At 53.7% G+C, this 17,881-nt stretch overlaps 2 protein-coding genes across 4 annotated transcripts in view; one reads left to right on the forward strand and one right to left on the reverse strand.

Moving 5' to 3' along the window:
- Positions 1 to 10,397, forward strand: part of tbcd (tubulin folding cofactor D) — a 115,147-nt gene extending 104,750 nt beyond the window's left edge. For both annotated transcript variants that reach the window (XM_031894165.1, NM_001078911.1), the window contains 7 exon segments: positions 3,474 to 3,595; positions 3,835 to 3,912; positions 6,151 to 6,240; positions 6,574 to 6,661; positions 7,053 to 7,162; positions 8,628 to 8,712; positions 10,148 to 10,397. In XM_031894165.1, the coding sequence (XP_031750025.1) occupies positions 3,474 to 3,595; positions 3,835 to 3,912; positions 6,151 to 6,240; positions 6,574 to 6,661; positions 7,053 to 7,162; positions 8,628 to 8,712; positions 10,148 to 10,162 (588 nt within the window). In that variant the 3' untranslated portion in view covers positions 10,163 to 10,397.
- The window catches only part of b3gntl1 (UDP-GlcNAc:betaGal beta-1,3-N-acetylglucosaminyltransferase like 1), a 35,746-nt gene continuing 27,933 nt past the window's right edge, over positions 10,069 to 17,881 (reverse strand). For both annotated transcript variants that reach the window (XM_031894289.1, XM_031894290.1), the window contains exons 5-8: positions 14,249 to 14,317; positions 13,824 to 13,898; positions 11,157 to 11,241; positions 10,069 to 10,667 (exon numbers count right to left, since the gene is read on the reverse strand). In XM_031894289.1, the coding sequence (XP_031750149.1) occupies positions 11,161 to 11,241; positions 13,824 to 13,898; positions 14,249 to 14,317 (225 nt within the window). In that variant the 3' untranslated portion in view covers positions 10,069 to 10,667; positions 11,157 to 11,160. The remainder of the gene's footprint in view (positions 10,668 to 11,156; positions 11,242 to 13,823; positions 13,899 to 14,248; positions 14,318 to 17,881) is intronic.

A 17,881-nucleotide genomic window follows, 5' to 3' on the forward strand; every position in this document is an offset into this window, starting at 1 on the left:
AGTACCTGTACTTGATCCCAACTAAGATATAATTACCCCTTATTGGGGCAGAACAGCCCTATTGGGTTTATTTAATGGTTAAATGATTCCCTTTTTCTCTGTAATAATAAAACAGTACCTGTACTTGATCCCAACTAAGATATAATTACCCCTTATTGGGGCAGAACAGTCCTATTGGGTTTAATTAATGTTTAATTGATATTGCAGTAGACTTAAGGTACGGAGATCCAAATTACAGAAAAACCCAGGGTCCACACATTCCGGATTACAGGTCCCATAACTCTATTATATGTATTAGGGGGAATTCTAGGCACATATGATCAGCGCAGGGTAAGTCTTGTTATACTGCCCCCAGAGCCTGGGATCTGCACTGCAGGGCTGCTGCTCCATAGCCATTTGTGCTACTGATACTTTCCTATAGGAATATAAAGCTAAAAAAGATAAAAGTCTCCCTAGGCACTTGGTATGATCCAGTTGTTGGCCCAGGGGTCAAACGATCAGATTACCCCAGACCTCACTGCCTCTGCCCCATTGTGAATCCGGCACCGCATTGTGTCCTTATAGAACTTGCCCCGCGGTACCTGAGTCTGTGCCACGTTAACTGCCCCTTTGCCCATTCCATCCGCTCACTGTCAGTTTCAGCTGGCACCGCATCCCGCACCCTTTCTGCCTATTTCCCACGTTCAGCGGCTGGCTAGTTCCTTCTTGCCCATGGGGGGCTGACAGTTAGAAGGGATGAAAGGCAAAGTGGCGGCGCACTCAGGTTGGGTTACATCTGGGAAGGGAATCATTCTCATTATTATGTTGGAGCCATTGAATAGGAAAGACTGCCAGAGAGGAATTGTATGAGCAGGGCCCGGAGACCCCACCCTACCCAGGGCTCCCCACATCCGCACAGAGGGAGGTTCAGGTGGGTGCAGAGATGGAGGCTGGAGACAGGAGGATGCTGGGAGTTTGCTGTAACACTTTCCGTTTATATATTGGCAGCTCTGTGGTGCAGTACGAGGGGAGGAGGGAGCAACTCCCGGGATCCCTGTTCTGTGGGCACAATGTGTGGGTGCAGGGGGTGTGAGGCCGGGGGTACAATGTGTGGGTGCAGGGGGTGTGACGCCGGGGGCACAATGTGTGGGTGCAGGGGGTGTGACGCCGGGGGCACAATGTGTGGGTGCAGGGGGTGTGACGCCGGGGGCACAATGTGTGGGTGCAGGGGGTGTGACGCCGGGGGCACAATGTGTGGGTGCAGGGGGTGTGACGCCGGGGGCACAATGTGTGGGTGCAGGGGGTGTGACGCCGGGGGCACAATGTGTGGGTGCAGGGGGGTGTGAACGCCGGGGGCACAATGTGGTGGGTGCAGGGGGGTGTGACGCCGGGGGCACAATGTGTGGGTGCAGGGGGTGTGACGCCGGGGGCACAATTGTGGGTGCAGGGGGTGTGACGCCGGGGGCACAATGTGTGGGTGCAGGGGGTGTGACGCCGGGGGCACAATGTGTGGGTGCAGGGGGTGTGACGCCGGGGGCACAATGTGTGGGTGCAGGGGGTGTGACGCCGGGGGCACAATGTGCCCAACACTGTAGGATAAAGACAATGATTCCTTGTCCCAAAGTGTCCGGATTCTGATTTTCTGAGCAGGGTCAGACCAGTACCAGCGTGTGCTGAATGTGGGGCCCGTAACTCCCTCACCTGAAGCAGCAGGGTGCCATTCCTTCCCTCTCTAACACCCCATACCCACCCCACTCCCACTCCAGAGCCCACGGCACCTCTGCTGCCCAGACTGCTACACACCTAAATGGTTCTGCCCGGCACAGCCAGCCTACAGCAGAGCTAAATGGTTCTGCCCGGCACAGCCAGCCTACAGCAGAGCTAAATGGTTCTGCCCGGCACAGCCAGCCTACAGCAGAGCTAAATGGTTCTGCCCGGCACAGCCAGCCTGCAGCAGAGCTAAATGGTTCTGCCCGGCACAGCCAGCCTGCAGCAGAGCTAAATGGTTCTGCCCGGCACAGCCAGCCTGCAGCAGAGCTAAATGGTTCTGCCCGGCACAGCCAGCCTGCAGCAGAGCTAAATGGTTCTGCCCGGCACAGCCAGCCTACAGCAGAGCTAAATGGTTCTGCCCGGCACAGCCAGCCTACAGCAGAGCTAAATGGTTTCTGCCCGGCACAGCCAGCCTGCAGGCAGAGCTAAATGGTTCTGCCCGGCACAGCCAGCCTGCAGCAGAGCTAAATGGTTCTGCCCGTACAGCCAGCCTGCAGCAGAGCTAAATGGTTCTGCCCGGCACAGCCAGCCTGCAGCAGAGCTAAATGGTTCTGCCCGGCACAGCAGCCCTGCAGCAGAGCTAAATGGTTCTGCCCGGCACAGCCAGCCTGCAGCAGAGCTAAATGGTTCTGCCCGGTACAGCCAGCCTGCAGCAGAGCTAAATGGTTCTGCCCGGCACAGCCAGCCTGCAGCAGAGCTAAATGGTTCTGCCCGGTACAGCCAGCCTGCAGCAGAGCTAAATGGTTCTCTCAGATCTGCATTAAGAGCCCAGAACTAGAGAGAGTTAGTAAATGGCGGAGCTGGGGGCCCCACGTCGGCTGGACGCGCTCCTGGTAAGTCACAAGGAATATCCATTATGTGCGAGTGTGAGGATTACGTTACTGCTGCATTGGCCGTTGCTTAGCCAGGTTCCATGGTAACCAAACTGGCGGCTCAGGAGTGTGAGTTTCCCATTGGCCAACGACACGCAGGAGCCGTCAGTGCCAGAGGGGCCGGCAGGATTCCAGGGACACGGAAACTGCTTTCCCTTATCTGGGAGATTCCATTTGCCTGGCCCTGGGGGTGGCACCGTGCCCCCTATAATGTATATGGAATATCTGGCTTCCCGCCGGGACCGACCTTCTTATGTGGCTTTTTGTTATTTTTTGGGGTTTTCCTGACCCGAGGGATGGGGTAGCGGCACTCTCCCCCGGCTGCTTTTATTCCAGCGTACGCTGAGCCGTATTAATAATTATAGGGAAGGGGGGCACTCTGCCAAAGTCTCATATTCTGTTACATAGCTGGGGGGTTGGAACCATCCTGCCCCCCCTGGGGTATCACATATATCAAAGCTTTCAGCGCTTATTCCCTCCCTTATAATTCCCTGTTATAAACCGCTACATATCTGTGGTGCCACCCCCAACCCACGGCATCGGCGCCCCCGGATTCACTCACCGGCACATTCCTTGGGTCTCGAGGTTTCACCCTCACAGCGCCCCCTGTAACCATCCCAGCCACAGGGCCCAAGCGCAGTCCCACCCCCGCCACCAGAGGGAGCAATTCCCTGTGCCTCAGTTATGTCAGGACCTGGTTATCATTGGCCCCTAACCAAGGGGAAGTCAGAGCCAGCTGGGGGGGGGGGGTAATTATCCTGGCATTAACCCTTTAGTTACAGCATCCCCACTGAATGGGCACTACTAGCAATGGCTTCATACCATGTTCCTGTTTGTGTCCCTGGTATACAGGTGCGATACTCTGCGCAGGGGCTGTTCGAGTACCTTCGGGCAATACAGAACGACACGGAACAAATGGACGCCTTCTCCGCCTCGCTGCTCCAGGTCTTCCGTGACAATCAGCACATCGACAGGTATTCTACCCCCACCCCCGTCATGGCCTCTCTGCCTTGCCCTAGAACCCTGTGTGTGTGCCAGCGAGGCACCCTGACCTGGAACACTTAGAAAGGCCACTGTGGCACGGCTGATTGGCTACTGTACAGCCAATATGGGGTGTTCTAAGTGTCCAGTATGTGCATGGGGTACATTTCAAGGGCGATTCTGCAAAGGGGGACACAGCCCCACTCACTGGAACTCTCTCTTTCCCTTCTAGAGTCTCCATTCCCCTACTGAAAATGTTGGACCAGATGTTGGCCAATGGCTGCTTTGATATCTACACACAGGAGGAAAAGTAAGACTTGTAGTATATTTTATATATATTAATGAAGGGGGCTGCCATACTGCTTAGCCATAGCAAAACCCTATTGCTTGGCTTTAGGGCAGCCATATTGCCCAGTGACTCTATACAATACATACAATGTTGCAGGGGTGTCTCTTGCTGTAAAATCAGTAGCATAGCGCCCCCTCCCAGCTGCCCTTTCTGCCCCCTCCCAGCTGCCCGTCAGCTCCTTCCCAACATTAATGGGGGAATTTCATATCATTTGGGTGAGGCGTCGGCCTCCCCGCCAGGTGCAGCTTCGTTTCTCTTGGAATCTTCACCTTTTCATGGAATTTCCCCAATTTCCTCCAAGTGAGGAATGAGAGCGACGTCTTTGTGCGAGAGGTTTGGGTTCCGCTCCCAGAGGCGCAACTGGCGCGTGCAGGAGAGTGAGGCCTTGGCACGGGCAGCCGGCATATGGTTCCCCCTTACCTAATGGCCCCCACTACCTAATGTCCCTCCTCTACTGCTCTTTGTTCCAACGTCTTCTGCTCAGAGCAATCTTGTCAGATCAGTTTCAAATCCTCCCAAATTCCCTGCCCCACCGTGGCCCCGAGATTCCCTGGGTACCCCTGAACTATAGCGGGGTGACTGTTACCCCAATGTTTCTGTATATCTGTAACCTTGTTATGGGCTAAGGGGGCCCAGCCTGAAGGCCAGTTAGGGGGGGATTTGGGGTGAGTGCTTATTTGTGCCCTGGGTACCCCTGGAACTATAGCGGGGTGACTGTTACCCCAATGTTTCTATATATCTGTAACCTTGTTATGGGCTAAGGGGGCCCAGCCTGAAGGCCAGTTAGGGGGGGATTTGGGGTGAGTGCTTATTTGTGCCCTGGGTACCCCTGGAACTATAGCGGGGTGACTGTTACCCCAATGTTTCTATATATCTGTAACCTTGTTATGGGCTAAGGGGGCCCAGCCTGAAGGCCAGTTAGGGGGGGATTTTGGGGTGAGTGATTATTTGTGCCCTGGGTACCCCTGGAACTATAGCGGGGTGACTGTTACCCCAATGTTTCTATATATCTGTAACCTTGTTATGGGCTAAGGGGGCCCAGCCTGAAGGCCAGTTAGGGGGGGATTTGGGGTGAGTGCTTATTTGTGCCCTGGGTACCCCTGGAACTATAGCGGGGTGACTGTTACCCCAATGTTTCTATATATCTGTAACCTTGTTATGGGCTAAGGGGGCCCAGCCTGAAGGCCAGTTAGGGGGGGATTTGGGGTGAGTGCTTATTTGTGCCCTGGGTACCCCTGGAACTATAGCGGGGTGACTGTTACCCCAATGTTTCTATATATCTGTAACCTTGTTATGGGCTAAGGGGGCCCAGCCTGAAGGCCAGTTAGGGGGGGATTTGGGGTGAGTGCTTATTTGTGCCCTGGGTACCCCTGGAACTATAGCGGGGTGACTGTTACCCCAATGTTTCTATATATCTGTAACCTTGTTATGGGCTAAGGGGGCCCAGCCTGAAGGCCAGTTAGGGGGGGATTTGGGGTGAGTGCTTATTTGTGCCCTGGGTACCCCTGGAACTGTTTCCGTATGTTTGTACCATAATGGCCATAACCCAATAAAGATCTGGAGATCCCCGTTTCGGTGTCGGACAGAAGTGATTTCCATGTTGCACAACAGATAACAATGAAGCGGATGATGTTCCTTTGCTCCGCATTGCAGCTAATTGTGCCGCTGGAACCAATCATATTTTGCCATTTCAGCAGGAGGGCGGGGGCACAATACAGAAGAGAAAGATGCCGACGTTCCCACAGACGGTAACATTAGAAGGATTTCTGGCCGTTTAATGAGGAATTAGCAAATTGAGATCAGGTGCAAATTATTATCCGCTATTAATGAAAACTGCCTAAAAGAGCCATTTCCCGGCCACTAATAGCCGGCTGCAGCCAATGGGGGCTGACAGATTAAATGAGTAAATCTCCCCCTAATCTGAGGTCAGTGGGTGAGTCCTGTTTATGTTCTTGCTGGGTACCTGCAGCTGAATAAACACCGCGGGCAGCGGCCATCTTGTTCTCTATAACATGGCAGCCCCACCGGCAGCAACCAACCCACAGCTGCTCTTGTCTCTTTCCTCCACAAGGGGGAGCAAGTGTTAAAGCTACCTGCATAACATTACATACCATACCCTGTTCTGCTTGGGATTCTGCCCCCAGGAGGGCAGCAGTACAGTAAGGATTATAACCCTGATGCGCTGTGTTTCCCCTACAGCCACCCGTTTGCCTCCGACCTACTGTCCCTCTGCAGAGAAGAGATCAAGCGATCCAAAGACATCCAGAAGCTGAGATCCAGTATTGCTGTGTAAGTAGGTCCCCGGCTGTGGGAGAGAACATCTCTGAGCAACTCGGAGCAGGCATAGCCCCCCAGGCAGCAGTGCTGCGCCCCATATAAGACATTAGCTGAACAATTTCCAGTAGGATTCCCATTGGCTGCCAGTGCCAGAATCCTACAGGTGAGGCCAGAATCCTACAGGTGAGGCCAGTGGGACAGCTGCTAGCCATGGCCCAGTCCAGCCCCTCAGCTTCTATTCTCTTACAATAAACACTTTCTGGGAAGGAGAGGGGCACCCTCCCCTCCCCCCACAGGAACACAGCACCCCTGCTCTCCCACTTATATGTGTTCATTCCCTTCCAGGTTCTGCGGCCTGATCCAGTTCCCCGGAGATATCCGAAAGAAGGTTCTGTTTCAGCTGCTGCTTCTGGTTTGCCACCCATTCCCGAGAGTAAGTGCCCCCCAACCCTCACCCCCCCCAGGGCAGTTCTACCCTTTACACTAGTGAGGTGATTTTGCACCCATGTGCCGCACATTATCTCACCAGATCAGGCTACACTGAAGGTTTAGTTCCCCTTTAATAAGAGCCACACAGGGTTCAGCGCAGATGGAATAAAAAGCCAATAAAATATGGGAGAGGGAGGTGTATTGGCATGTGAGGGGTGTAGTTCAGCCCAACAGGCAATGGAACTGGCTCACAGATCATGCAAGGGTCAGGCTCTGGCACTGAAAGAGTTACAGTAACGCTGCATGGATATGGGCTGTAACCGTTTCACTGCCAGTGCCGAGGCCAGAGAGACAGCTGGGGGTAAGTGACCAAACTGACTGCTTCACTCTCGCAGATCAGGAAGACGACAGCCAGCGAGGTGTACGAGATGCTCCTTACGTACGACGACGTGGTCGAGCCAGAAATCCTGGATGAAGTCATGGCCGTACTGAGCGACTCCACTTGGTGAGTAGTTTGTCCCCTCCCTCAGCAGCACTCGGCTTCTTGCCATGGGACACTGCCGAAAAGTGCTCTATTCCCAGTAAGGCAGGCCCTCCCACCTATGGGGGCTAAGCCCCGCCTTACTGTGATTTGGCACTTCCTCCTGGCCCACTTACCTACTCACAGCATTGGCCAACCCTTGGGCCCCTTACTCCTGCATAGATACAGGCAGCTTCATTGGCTCCCAAATGAATTCTCTCTAGTCTGGGAATGGGATACGGACCTTAGATTGTAAGCTCACTGGGGCAGGGACTGATGGGAATGGGATAGGGACCTTAGATTGTAAGCTCACTGGGGCAGGGGCTGATGGGAATGGGATAGGGACCTTAGAGTGTAAGCTCACTGGGGCAGGGGCTGATGGGAAATGTGATAGGGACCTTAGATTGTAAGCTCACTGGGGCAGGGGCTGATGGGAATGTGATAGGGACCTTAGATTGTAAGCTCACTGGGGCAGGGGCTGATGGGAATGTGATAGGGACCTTAGATTGTAAGCTCACTGGGCAGGGGCTGATGGGAATGGGATAGGGACCTTAGATTGTAAGCTCACTGGGGCAGGGACTGATGGGAATGGGATAGGGACCTTAGATTGTAAGCTCACTGGGGCAGGGACTGATGGGAATGGGATAGGGACCTTAGATTGTAAGCTCACTGGGGCAGGGGCTGATGGGAATGGGATAGGGACCTTAGATTGTAAGCTCACTGGGGCAGGGGCTGATGCACATTATACACTGTGGGGTATGACACCTTGGGGCCAGGAGGAGAAGGGACACGTAAGGGCCAATCAGGGACCAAGGGCCAGGCTGAAAAAGGACAGCAGAACAGTTCTGTTCCAGAGGACATTTCTCAAGTTGAGTTTGGGGCGAGTTTAGGGTTCCGGGGTGAGTGGGTCGGTACTAACCCTTCTGGGCCCCGAGGATAAAGCAGGAATTTGCTGCTTCTGAAAAGCATGATTTGAGGGATCTTTTGGAGGTTATTAAAAATGTGCTGAAATCCCAGAAGCCTTTGAAGCCGCCAGCTTGGAAAATGCAACTCAGCGGGGAGGGAACAGGGATACTGACTACCGGTATTCTCTGTGCCAAATATACATCCCTGTGTCAGAAACACTATGGCACCTCCTACCCATATGTATAAATACAAATATACAGAGAAGGAATGTTCTGGGCACACAATAAGCTGTACCCCCATACTGTACTGTCTAAGGGAAACACTATGGCACCCCCTACCCATATGTATAAATACAAATATACAGAGAAGGAATGTTCTGGGCACACAATAAGCTGTACCCCCATACTGTACTGTCTAAGGGAAACACTATGGCACCCCCTACCCATATGTACTGTTGGGGTGTATGTGCTGCTGAGGGAGTTGTGCATGGCAGCTCCACACAAACCCTGTGAGCCCGACACCCAGCGGTTCCTTTCTGTTCCAGGGATGCCGACTTACCTACTGTCCGGGAGCAGCGGAACCACCTGTGCGATTTATTGAAAGTGCCCAGACCTACCCTAGTGACCAAGGTGAGTGCCGGGCTTTACTGTACATGCCCCCCCTCCCCAGGGCTGCGATGCAAAGTAATGTGAGCCAGATGGTAGCGGCGCCCCATACAGCCCTGGGGCAGTTAATGGGAGGAAAGGCCCCGGATACCCGATAGCAGTGAGCGGGGAGATGGCGAGTGGGCTCGGAGCACACAACAACGTGCCAACGTGCCGTTTCCCTGTCAGCGCATTTCACGGTGGGCGCTCAATGCTGGGGGCGGGATTAGATTTCACACAGCGGGATGTGTTGGGGCCCCCTAGGGTTCCCTTTCTAATCCACCGTGCAGATTTGGATACAGTGGGCGTACTGGGGTCACACTCATCTGCCTCTGATACAAGCAGAGCTCCCCAGCTGTTGTTCAACTACAACTTTGGCTGTCAGTATTGTAAGGGCCACGTTGGCACAGAGATGGGCACTCAAACTTCATGTGGGGCACAGGGACCCCACTTTATATTTGGTGACTTACCTACTGAGCAACACGTCACATTGTATCTGGCAGAGGCCTACACCAGCCCAACACACCTGTGGGGCCCTTAGCTGAGAGCTACCCAGATCCACTGAAGGGCCACATCCAAACAGGGGCCCCCAGCTATACAGCCCTAAATCACTTATGTACCATAACAGTGAGGGAAATGGAACAGAGATTTGTCAGAATGAGCAGTATGCGTGGCCCCTTATGCAGGGGAATGGGCGGTATGCGTGGCCCCTTGCGCAGGGGAACGGGCGGTATGCGTGGCCCCTTGCGCAGGGGAACGGGCGGTATGCGTGGCCCCTTGCGCAGGGGAACGGGCGGTATGCGTGGCCCCTTGCGCAGGGGAACGGGCGGTATGCGTGGCCCCTTGCGCAGGGGAACGGGCGGTATGCGTGGCCCCTTGCGCAGGGGAACGGGCGGTATGCGTGGCCCCTTGCGCAGGGGAACGGGCGGTATGCGTGGCCCCTTGCGCAGGGGAACGGGCGGTATGCGTGGCCCCTTGCGCAGGGGAACGGGCGGTATGCGTGGCCCCTTGCGCAGGGGGAACGGGCGGTATGCGTGGCCCTTGCGCAGGGGAACGGGCGTAGCGTGGCCCCTTGCGCAGGGGAACGGGCGGTATGCGTGGCCCCTTGCGCAGGGGAACGGGCGGTATGCGTGGCCCCTTGCGCAGGGGAACGGGCGGTATGCGTGGCCCCTTGCGCAGGGGAACGGGCGGTATGCGTGGCCCCTTGTGCAGGGGAATGGGCAGAATCTGTTCCCCCCTGTGCAGGGGAATAGGGCCGGGCACTCACTGGTACCCGGGGGGGGGGGGCAGGGGGGGTATCAGTGGCACAGCGGCTGCCCATCTGTGAGACACACACACTGATTACCCAGGAATTCCATCCCGGCCTTTATTGTATAAATACAAACCCACAGTAACACACTGAGCCCCTTCTCGTTTCCAGGTTTCTCCTTCCTGAGCGCAGAACAACGGGAACGTTCCACCCAGTGACTGACGGGGGGTGCAGCGCTGTGGCCCGGCCAGCAGGGGGCAGTCTGCCAGCAGGGACATCTGTGCCACCTGAAATACCTGCTGCTGTACTGGGGAAGGGGAGTGCAGGACCGGGGGGCAGAACAGCGCCTCCCTCGCCGGAAGGTTCCGTGTACCAAATGTATATAAACTGCAATGAACATTAAACGTATCCAGAAACGTAACCGGGTTCCTGCTGATTTCTGTTCTCTGCCCACTTTGTGCCATGGCCCCTCCCCCCAGTGCCAGTCACCCATGGCTCCCCCCCCTGTGCCAGTCACTGTGAGTAAGCACAGGCAGCCAGAGAAGGCGCACCTTGAGTTGTCCGGCAGGGACAGGGTTAAAGCGCCTCCTTATGTAGGTGAGTGTGCGTGCCAGTGAGGGAGGGCACACATCACTGAGTCGCTATGGCCGCCCACTCGCCCCCGATGTGCCCCCCCTTCCGTGTTTTCTCTCTGGAACAAACAAAACAAAAAGCACAGAGAACCGTAAGATGGGGCTTTGCTCCTCCCACAATTCATTCTCCGCCAACACTTTAACCCTTACAGGTCCAGCCACAGCACCCACACAAGTACCACGGTGCCAGCGCCATCGATTCTACACTTCCACTGGGTGCCAACCTGACGGAGGCTGCGCTTATACACAGGAGACCTAGATGGAGCGTTACCTGAGAAATGTCACCCCAAGGGGGACCCCTGGGATAGGGACCATGTGACCAGGCTCGGCCTCACCCCTTTAATATCAGCCACATATTGAAACCCCATCCTGCATGGCTGGTTAGTGAGTAATTCAGATGCACGCTGCAGCCTGAACTGATTTCTGGGCAGCCATGCATGTAAACAAATTGCTAATTAGCCGTGCAGGATGGGGGTTCTATATGTGGCTGATATTAAAGGGGTGAGGTGGGGCACAACTGGCCGGGCAGAAATAGAAACAGAATTTACCTGCTCAGTTGAAGTGATAAAAGTCTTCTCCTTCCTTCAGATCCAGAGACTTCAGGTTCTGCTCAAACCCACCCCCGGTCAGGTCCTGGAATTAGGAGCAAGGAGGCAAGTTACAGGTAGGTAGGTAGCACTTACCGTTACCTGCTGTGCTTCTATTGGTTGATTGGCTGGATGTGGGGCAGCTGGGCCTGGAGCAGTTAAACACCTGTCAGCCAAACCCTTGCACCCCCAGCCCCTGTGTATGAAGCAGCCCATAAAGCAACATGGGGCCCGGCTACCCCCCCTCTTCTCCTGTTTATGGGCGCAGAGTAAATACACATTAAAGGGGTGACTGCTCGTGACTGGGCTGGAATCGGTGGGGGGAACCCATCAAAGAAAAGCAGAAAATCGCTCAAACGCTAAAAAGATAAAAAAGAGCTATTCCCAGATTTGTATCACATACACACAAATAGGCAGGCACTTCCTGGTCGGACTACAACTCCCAGAATTCCCAGTCATTGTTCTACCAGCTCTGTAGTTCTTCCTTTCTGTATATAGCGGCAATATAAATTTGAGGTTGGAATTGAACTCGGGGCCCCAGCGCTGCAGGACACCAGCCCAACCCACTGGGCCAACGCTCTATCCATGAAGGTTCAGGCCTTTCTGCAGCCTCTAGAGATGGTTCTGAAGCGACTCTGGGCCACGGGGCAGGCAATAAATATCACAAACGAAGAGCTCCTATTGAGAGCGGCACGGTGGCGCAGTGATTAGCGCTGTAGGTTGGGCTGCTGGGGGTGTGAGTTCAATCCCCGCTGGGGCAGATAAGTGAAGGGAATTTATATTTTTTTTTAGTTCTGGGCAAGTAATGAAAAAGCAAAACGCCGACCCGGTGCCTGCACTGCCCTCTCTCTACCCTGGGGTCCTGAGTCCAACTCCATCTTGGAGTTTCTATGCTTTCCCTGCATCCACGTGGGCTACTCCCGCACTCGCCATTCGTACACCACCGAACATACGCCATTCGTACACCACCGAACATACGCCATTCGCACACACCTGCTTTGGAGTTGGCCGACGCACTTACGGAGACAACATCTAAACTCCAAGCAGACAACGCTCAGACTGGAATTGAACTCAGGACCCAAGGGCTTTCAAGCCGGCAATGCTACCGTTTGGCCACCGTGTCGAACTTGGTCTGGTTGGGTTTCTTCCCTTATGTAGCGCCAACTCAGGCAGCCAAGCTAAAAACTACTCTGCTTGGAATTGAACTCAGGTCCCAACGCTACAAGGAATGAGCCCTAACCGCTGGGCCATGGGAAAGTCACCTTGGGCGCCTCCATTCACACACACATCAGTAACCTGCTCTCCTTCTGGTTGGGCAGTGGAGACTGGAGAAACCATAGTGACAGGGGGCAGATAGGCCCACAGGGATTGGCCAGTATGGAACATCTACCCCATGGTACGGAGGCTTGAGCTACTGCCCCACAGCGCTGTGTCCTGAGTTTGATTCTGCCCTGAGCAACAAGACTGACTGGGTTCCTATCAACTGACCATCAAGACTCGTAGAGAAACATGGCTACAAACCCAACGTGTTGGCCCATACCGGAACTAGATGGACCCTGAGCTAAGGGCCCCGGGGCCCACCGGCCATTTTCTAACTTGTACACGGCCCTACATTACACACCCCTTCAGCCCTGAATCCCATTCTCTGCTCCTTCCCAACTCTCAATGGCGGCCATTGCCCTTAAACCTCCACCTATTGCCTCTAGGAACTATAACAGATACATCATTCCTACTGGCATGCTAATTGGTCCAGCTCCTGGATCTTCTACACTGAAAAGCCAATCAATAAAACAGAAAGTCACAGTAGGGCCACAGAGAATGGATGGAATGTTTCCCAGAAGGCCAGACTGTCCCTTTGGTGCCACAGCTTGTAGGAGATGCCACATAACATTTAGGGCCCCGTGGGGCTTATTTACCAAGACTGGGCCAATCTGCCCATGGGCAATACCCCAAAGGTTTTTTCCAACCAGCTGCAAGAGGTACAATTAAATAATTTGATTGGTTGCCATGGGTTACTGCCCCTGTGTGCACGGCGCGCTGCTCCTATGTAATAACAAGGGACCCATTCTGAAACCAGAAATATTTGGCTTGTGACTGGGGCTCAGAGACCCAACAGACTCCCAGCTGAGCCGCCATTACGAGCCGCGTGGGGGCGGGGCCACACATGGTTTAGATCCCAGGTTCCCCAATGAAAGTGTTTCATCCCCGGCTTCAATGCGACCACATTACAGTCTCTGTGTGTGAGATGGGGGGGGGGGGCAAACAGCCCATTAAAGGGACGGGCTCCTGTAAGATGTGGCTTTGCAAAGGAAAACAATCACCATCAAAGAGGCTAAAAATATCCAGTCCCTCTGTGTCCCCCCAACGTACGCGCCCGCAGCCCCCCAGCCCCGCATCCCCACAGCCCCCACGCAGCCCCCCATCCCCCCAGCCTTCCTTCTTATTATTTAACAAAATAGCAGATTTTGATTGAATTTCCATCCCAGTTCTGCCCAGTTTGGCCTCTGCTCCCCGGCCCTCCCGTATGGGGCTAAACTGCCAGCTCTCAGGGGCCGCAGTACCGGGGCCCATTTGGTCCCCCCCCCCCCCCAGACACACGAGCAGAACCATGTGACCCAGGCAACTTACCAATTTGACACACACGACAAATGGCGGCTTTGCGTCCTGGAAGTGGATAACTGGGATCTTGGGTTTGGGTCTCTCCTGAAATGAGAAATATAAGGGCAGAAGCGCCAGGGGGTTCTATTAACGGCGCATTGTCAGGGGCCAATCACCCCCCCCCAGCGTTCATTATTCACACGGAATGGATTTAATTTACTGTCTCCTCCTACTCAGGGACTCCCAGTGTATATAAAGTACAGAGCTGTCCAACTGGGGGGCCGCGGATCCAACATAATGTGCCAGCCCTAACCTGTAGCCTTCTGCCCTCCTCACTGGCTTCTGAGTGAAGACTTTACCTGTCAGTCAGGAACAGTTGGACCCGCCCACTCCTCTCTGCTCCCAAACTGCCTGTCAAGGTAAAGTCTGCCCCGTGCCGACCCGTCTGTACTCACCTTTGATTCCTCGTATGTGTAACATCCCTTGGAGATTTTATTGGCATCAACGTCACAAAATGCCCCGACCTGCGGGAGACACAGAAATAGCGCTGAGTAGGCTGGGCCCCCCCCCCCGATAGCCCATAGCCAGGTTACTGATATATAGAAACATTGGGGTAACAGTCACCCCGCTATAGTTCCAGGGGTACCCAGGGCACAAATAAGCACTCACCCCAAATCCCCCCCTAACTGGCCTTCAGGCTGGGCCCCCTTAGCCCATAACAAGGTTACAGATATATAGAAACATTGGGGTAACAGTCACCCCGCTATAGTTCCAGGGGTACCCAGGGCACAAATAAGCACTCACCCCAAATCCCCCCCTAACTGGCCTTCAGGCTGGGCCCCCTTAGCCCATAACAAGGTTACAGATATATAGAGGCGCAGATGTTATATTCCCCCTGCAGGGGGCGCAGTAGCTGATCTATTCGCTACACTCAGGAAGTCACTGCTTCAGAGCATCTTTGTACAACTTCCTGTCTCAGCTGTGGATGCGATGCATGCTGGGAAGAGGCAAGTGTTGGTACATGAGCGGGTGGGTACATAGGAATAGATAATGTACATTAGGGTTACAGGGATTCCCTGTGGCTAATAGTGGCCGCTCTGTGCTTATTCCCATAAGGAGCCAATAGAACAAGCAAGAATGTAGGAGTAGGGGGAGCAAGTGGAATGTGGGGAAGAGGGAAGGAGGGGGGTACCTATCCCTTATACACTAACACTGCTGCAATGTAGGGCTGATGATAGTAAGTCATTAAAGGTCAAGTAAAACCTTAACCTCATTTAATTAGAATTAGGACACAGGGCTGGCCAATATCAGAGGGACAGGCGGCCCACACATTACTACAGGATCGGTCTCCTCTAAACCAGGAGCTCCGGGTGCTCATTGAGCAGAAAATGGGCCCCTCATGTGGAACCAGTTAACCCCTCGTCCTCCCCTCGTCAAAGGTGACATTCAGTGAGACTTGGGGAAAGGAGATCTCACCATTAGCATAGGAAGGGGTTCCTTACTGTAAGGGCAGTCAGGTTATGGGGTTCCCTACCAAGAGAGGGGGAATGAGTGATACATTGGGGGGGGGGAGGAAAGGGCATCTCACCATCAGCATAGGAAGGGGTTCCTTACTGTAAGGGCAGTCAGGTTATGGGGTTCCCTACCAAAGAGAGGGGGAATGAGTGATACATTGGGGGTGGGGAGGAAAGGAGATCTCACCATCAGCATAGAAGGGGTTCCTTACTGTAAGGGCAGTCAGGTTATGGGATTCCCTACCCAGAAAGGGGAATGAGTGATACATTGGGGTGGGGAGGAAAGGGCATCTCACCATCAGCATAGGAAGGGGTTCCTTACTGTAAGGGCAGTCAGGTTATGGGATTCCCTACCCAGAGAGGGGGAATGAGTGATACATTGGGGGTGGGGAGGAAAGGGCATCTCACCATCAGCATAGGATGGGGTTCCTTACTGTAAGGGCAGTCAGGTTATGGGATTCCCTACCCAGAGAGGGGAATGAGTGATTCATTGGGGGTGGGGAGGAAAGGGGATCTCACCATCAGCATAGGATGGGGTTCCTTACTGTAAGGGCAGTCAGGTTATGGGATTCCCTACCCAAGAGAGGGGGAATGAGTGATTCATTGGGGGTGGGGAGGAAAGGGGATCTCACCATCAGCATAGGAAGGGGTTCCTTACTGTTAAGGGCAGTCAGGTTATGGGGTTCCCTACCCAGAGAGGGGGAATGAGTGATTACATTGGGGGTGGGGAGGAAAGGGGATCTCACCATCAGCATAGGATGGGGTTCCTTACTGTAAGGGCAGTCAGGTTATGGGATTCCCTACCCAGAGAGGGGGAATGAGTGATTCATTGGGGGTGGGGAGGAAAGGGGATCTCACCATCAGCATAGGAAGGGGTTCCTTACTGTAAGGGCAGTCAGGTTATGGGGTTCCCTACCCAGAGAGGGGGAATGAGTGATACATTGGGGGTGGGGAGGAAAGGGGATCTCACCATCAGCATAGGAAGGGGTTCCTTACTGTAAGGGCAGTCAGGTTATGGGATTCCCTACCCAGAGAGGGGGAATGAGTGATTCATTGGGGGTGGGGAGGAAAGGGGATCGCACCATCAGCATAGGAAGGGGTTTCCTTACTGTAAGGGCAGTCAGGTTATGGGTTCCCTACCCAGAGAGGGGGAATGAGTGATTACATTGGGGGTGGGGAGGAAAGGGGATCTCACCATCAGCATAGGAAGGGGTTCCTTACTGTAAGGGGCAGTCAGGTTATAGGGTTCCCCTACCAAGAGAGGGGGAATGAGTGATACATTGGGGTGGGGAGGAAAGGGGATCTCACATCAGCATAGGAAGGGGTTCCTTACTGTAAGGGGCAGTCAGCGTTATGGGATTCCCTACCAAGAGAGGGGTGAATGGTGATACATTGGGGTGGGGAACAAAGGGGATCTCCCCATCGCATGTTCTCTTATGTAAGGTGGCAGTCAGGTTTATGGGGTTCCCTACCCAGAAGGGGGATGATGATTCATTGGGGTGGGAGGAAAGGAGATCTCACCATCAGCATAGGAAGGGGTTCTTACTGTAAGGGCAGTCAGGTAGGGATTCCCTACCCAGAGAGGGGGAATGAGTGATTCCATGGGGGTGGGGAGGAAAGGGGATCTTACCATCAGCATAGGAAGGGGTTCCTTACTGTAAGGGCAGTCAGACAATACCATAACCCCTGGGGGCCCAACAGGGCCAATTGCCGGTTCTTGCTATGTGTGTGTGTGTGTGTCAGTATGTGTGTATGTGTCAGTGTGTGTGTGTGTGTGTGTGTCAGTATGTGTGTGTGTGTGTGGTGTCAGTATGTGTGTATGTGTCAGTGTGTGTGTGTGGTGTGTGTGTGTGTGTGTGTGTGTGTCAGTACTGTGTGTGTGTGTGTCAGTATGTGTGTGTGGTTGTGTGTCAGTATGTGTGTGTGTGTGTAGTATGTGTGGTATGTGGTGTGTGTCAGTATGTGTGTATGTTGTGTGTGTCAGTATGTGTGTATGTGTGTGTGTGTCAGTATGTGTGTATGGTGTGTGTGTGTCAGTATGTGTTGTGTATGTGTCAGTGTGTGTGTGTGTGTGTGTGTCAGTTATGTGTGTATGTGTGTGTGTGTCAGTATGTGTGTATGTGTGTGTGTGTGTGTGTGTGTGTGTGTGTGTGTGTATGTGTGTGTGTCAGTATGTGTGTGTGTGTGTGTCAGTATGTGTGTGTGTGTGTGTCAGTATGTGTGTGTGTGTCAGTATGTGTGTATGTGTGTATGTATGTGTGTGTGTCAGTATGTGTGTATGTGTGTGTGTGTCAGTATGTGTTGTGTGTATGTGTGTGTGTGTGTCAGTATGTGTGTGTATGTGTGTGTGTGTGTCAGTATGTGTGTGTGTGTGTGTGTATGTATGTGTGTGTATGTGTATGTGTATGTTGTGTATGTGTGTGTCAGTATGTGTGTATGTGTGTGTGTCAGTATGTGTGTGTGTGTGTGTGTATGTGTGTGTGTGTGTGTCAGTATGTGTGGTGTGGTGTGTGGTGTCAGTATGTGTGTATGTGTGTCAGTATGTGTGTGTGTGTGTGTGTGTGTCAGTATGTG

Source organism: Xenopus tropicalis, chromosome 10, assembly GCF_000004195.4.
Source record: "Xenopus tropicalis strain Nigerian chromosome 10, UCB_Xtro_10.0, whole genome shotgun sequence".
In the NCBI taxonomy this organism is placed as follows: domain Eukaryota; kingdom Metazoa; phylum Chordata; class Amphibia; order Anura; family Pipidae; genus Xenopus; species Xenopus tropicalis.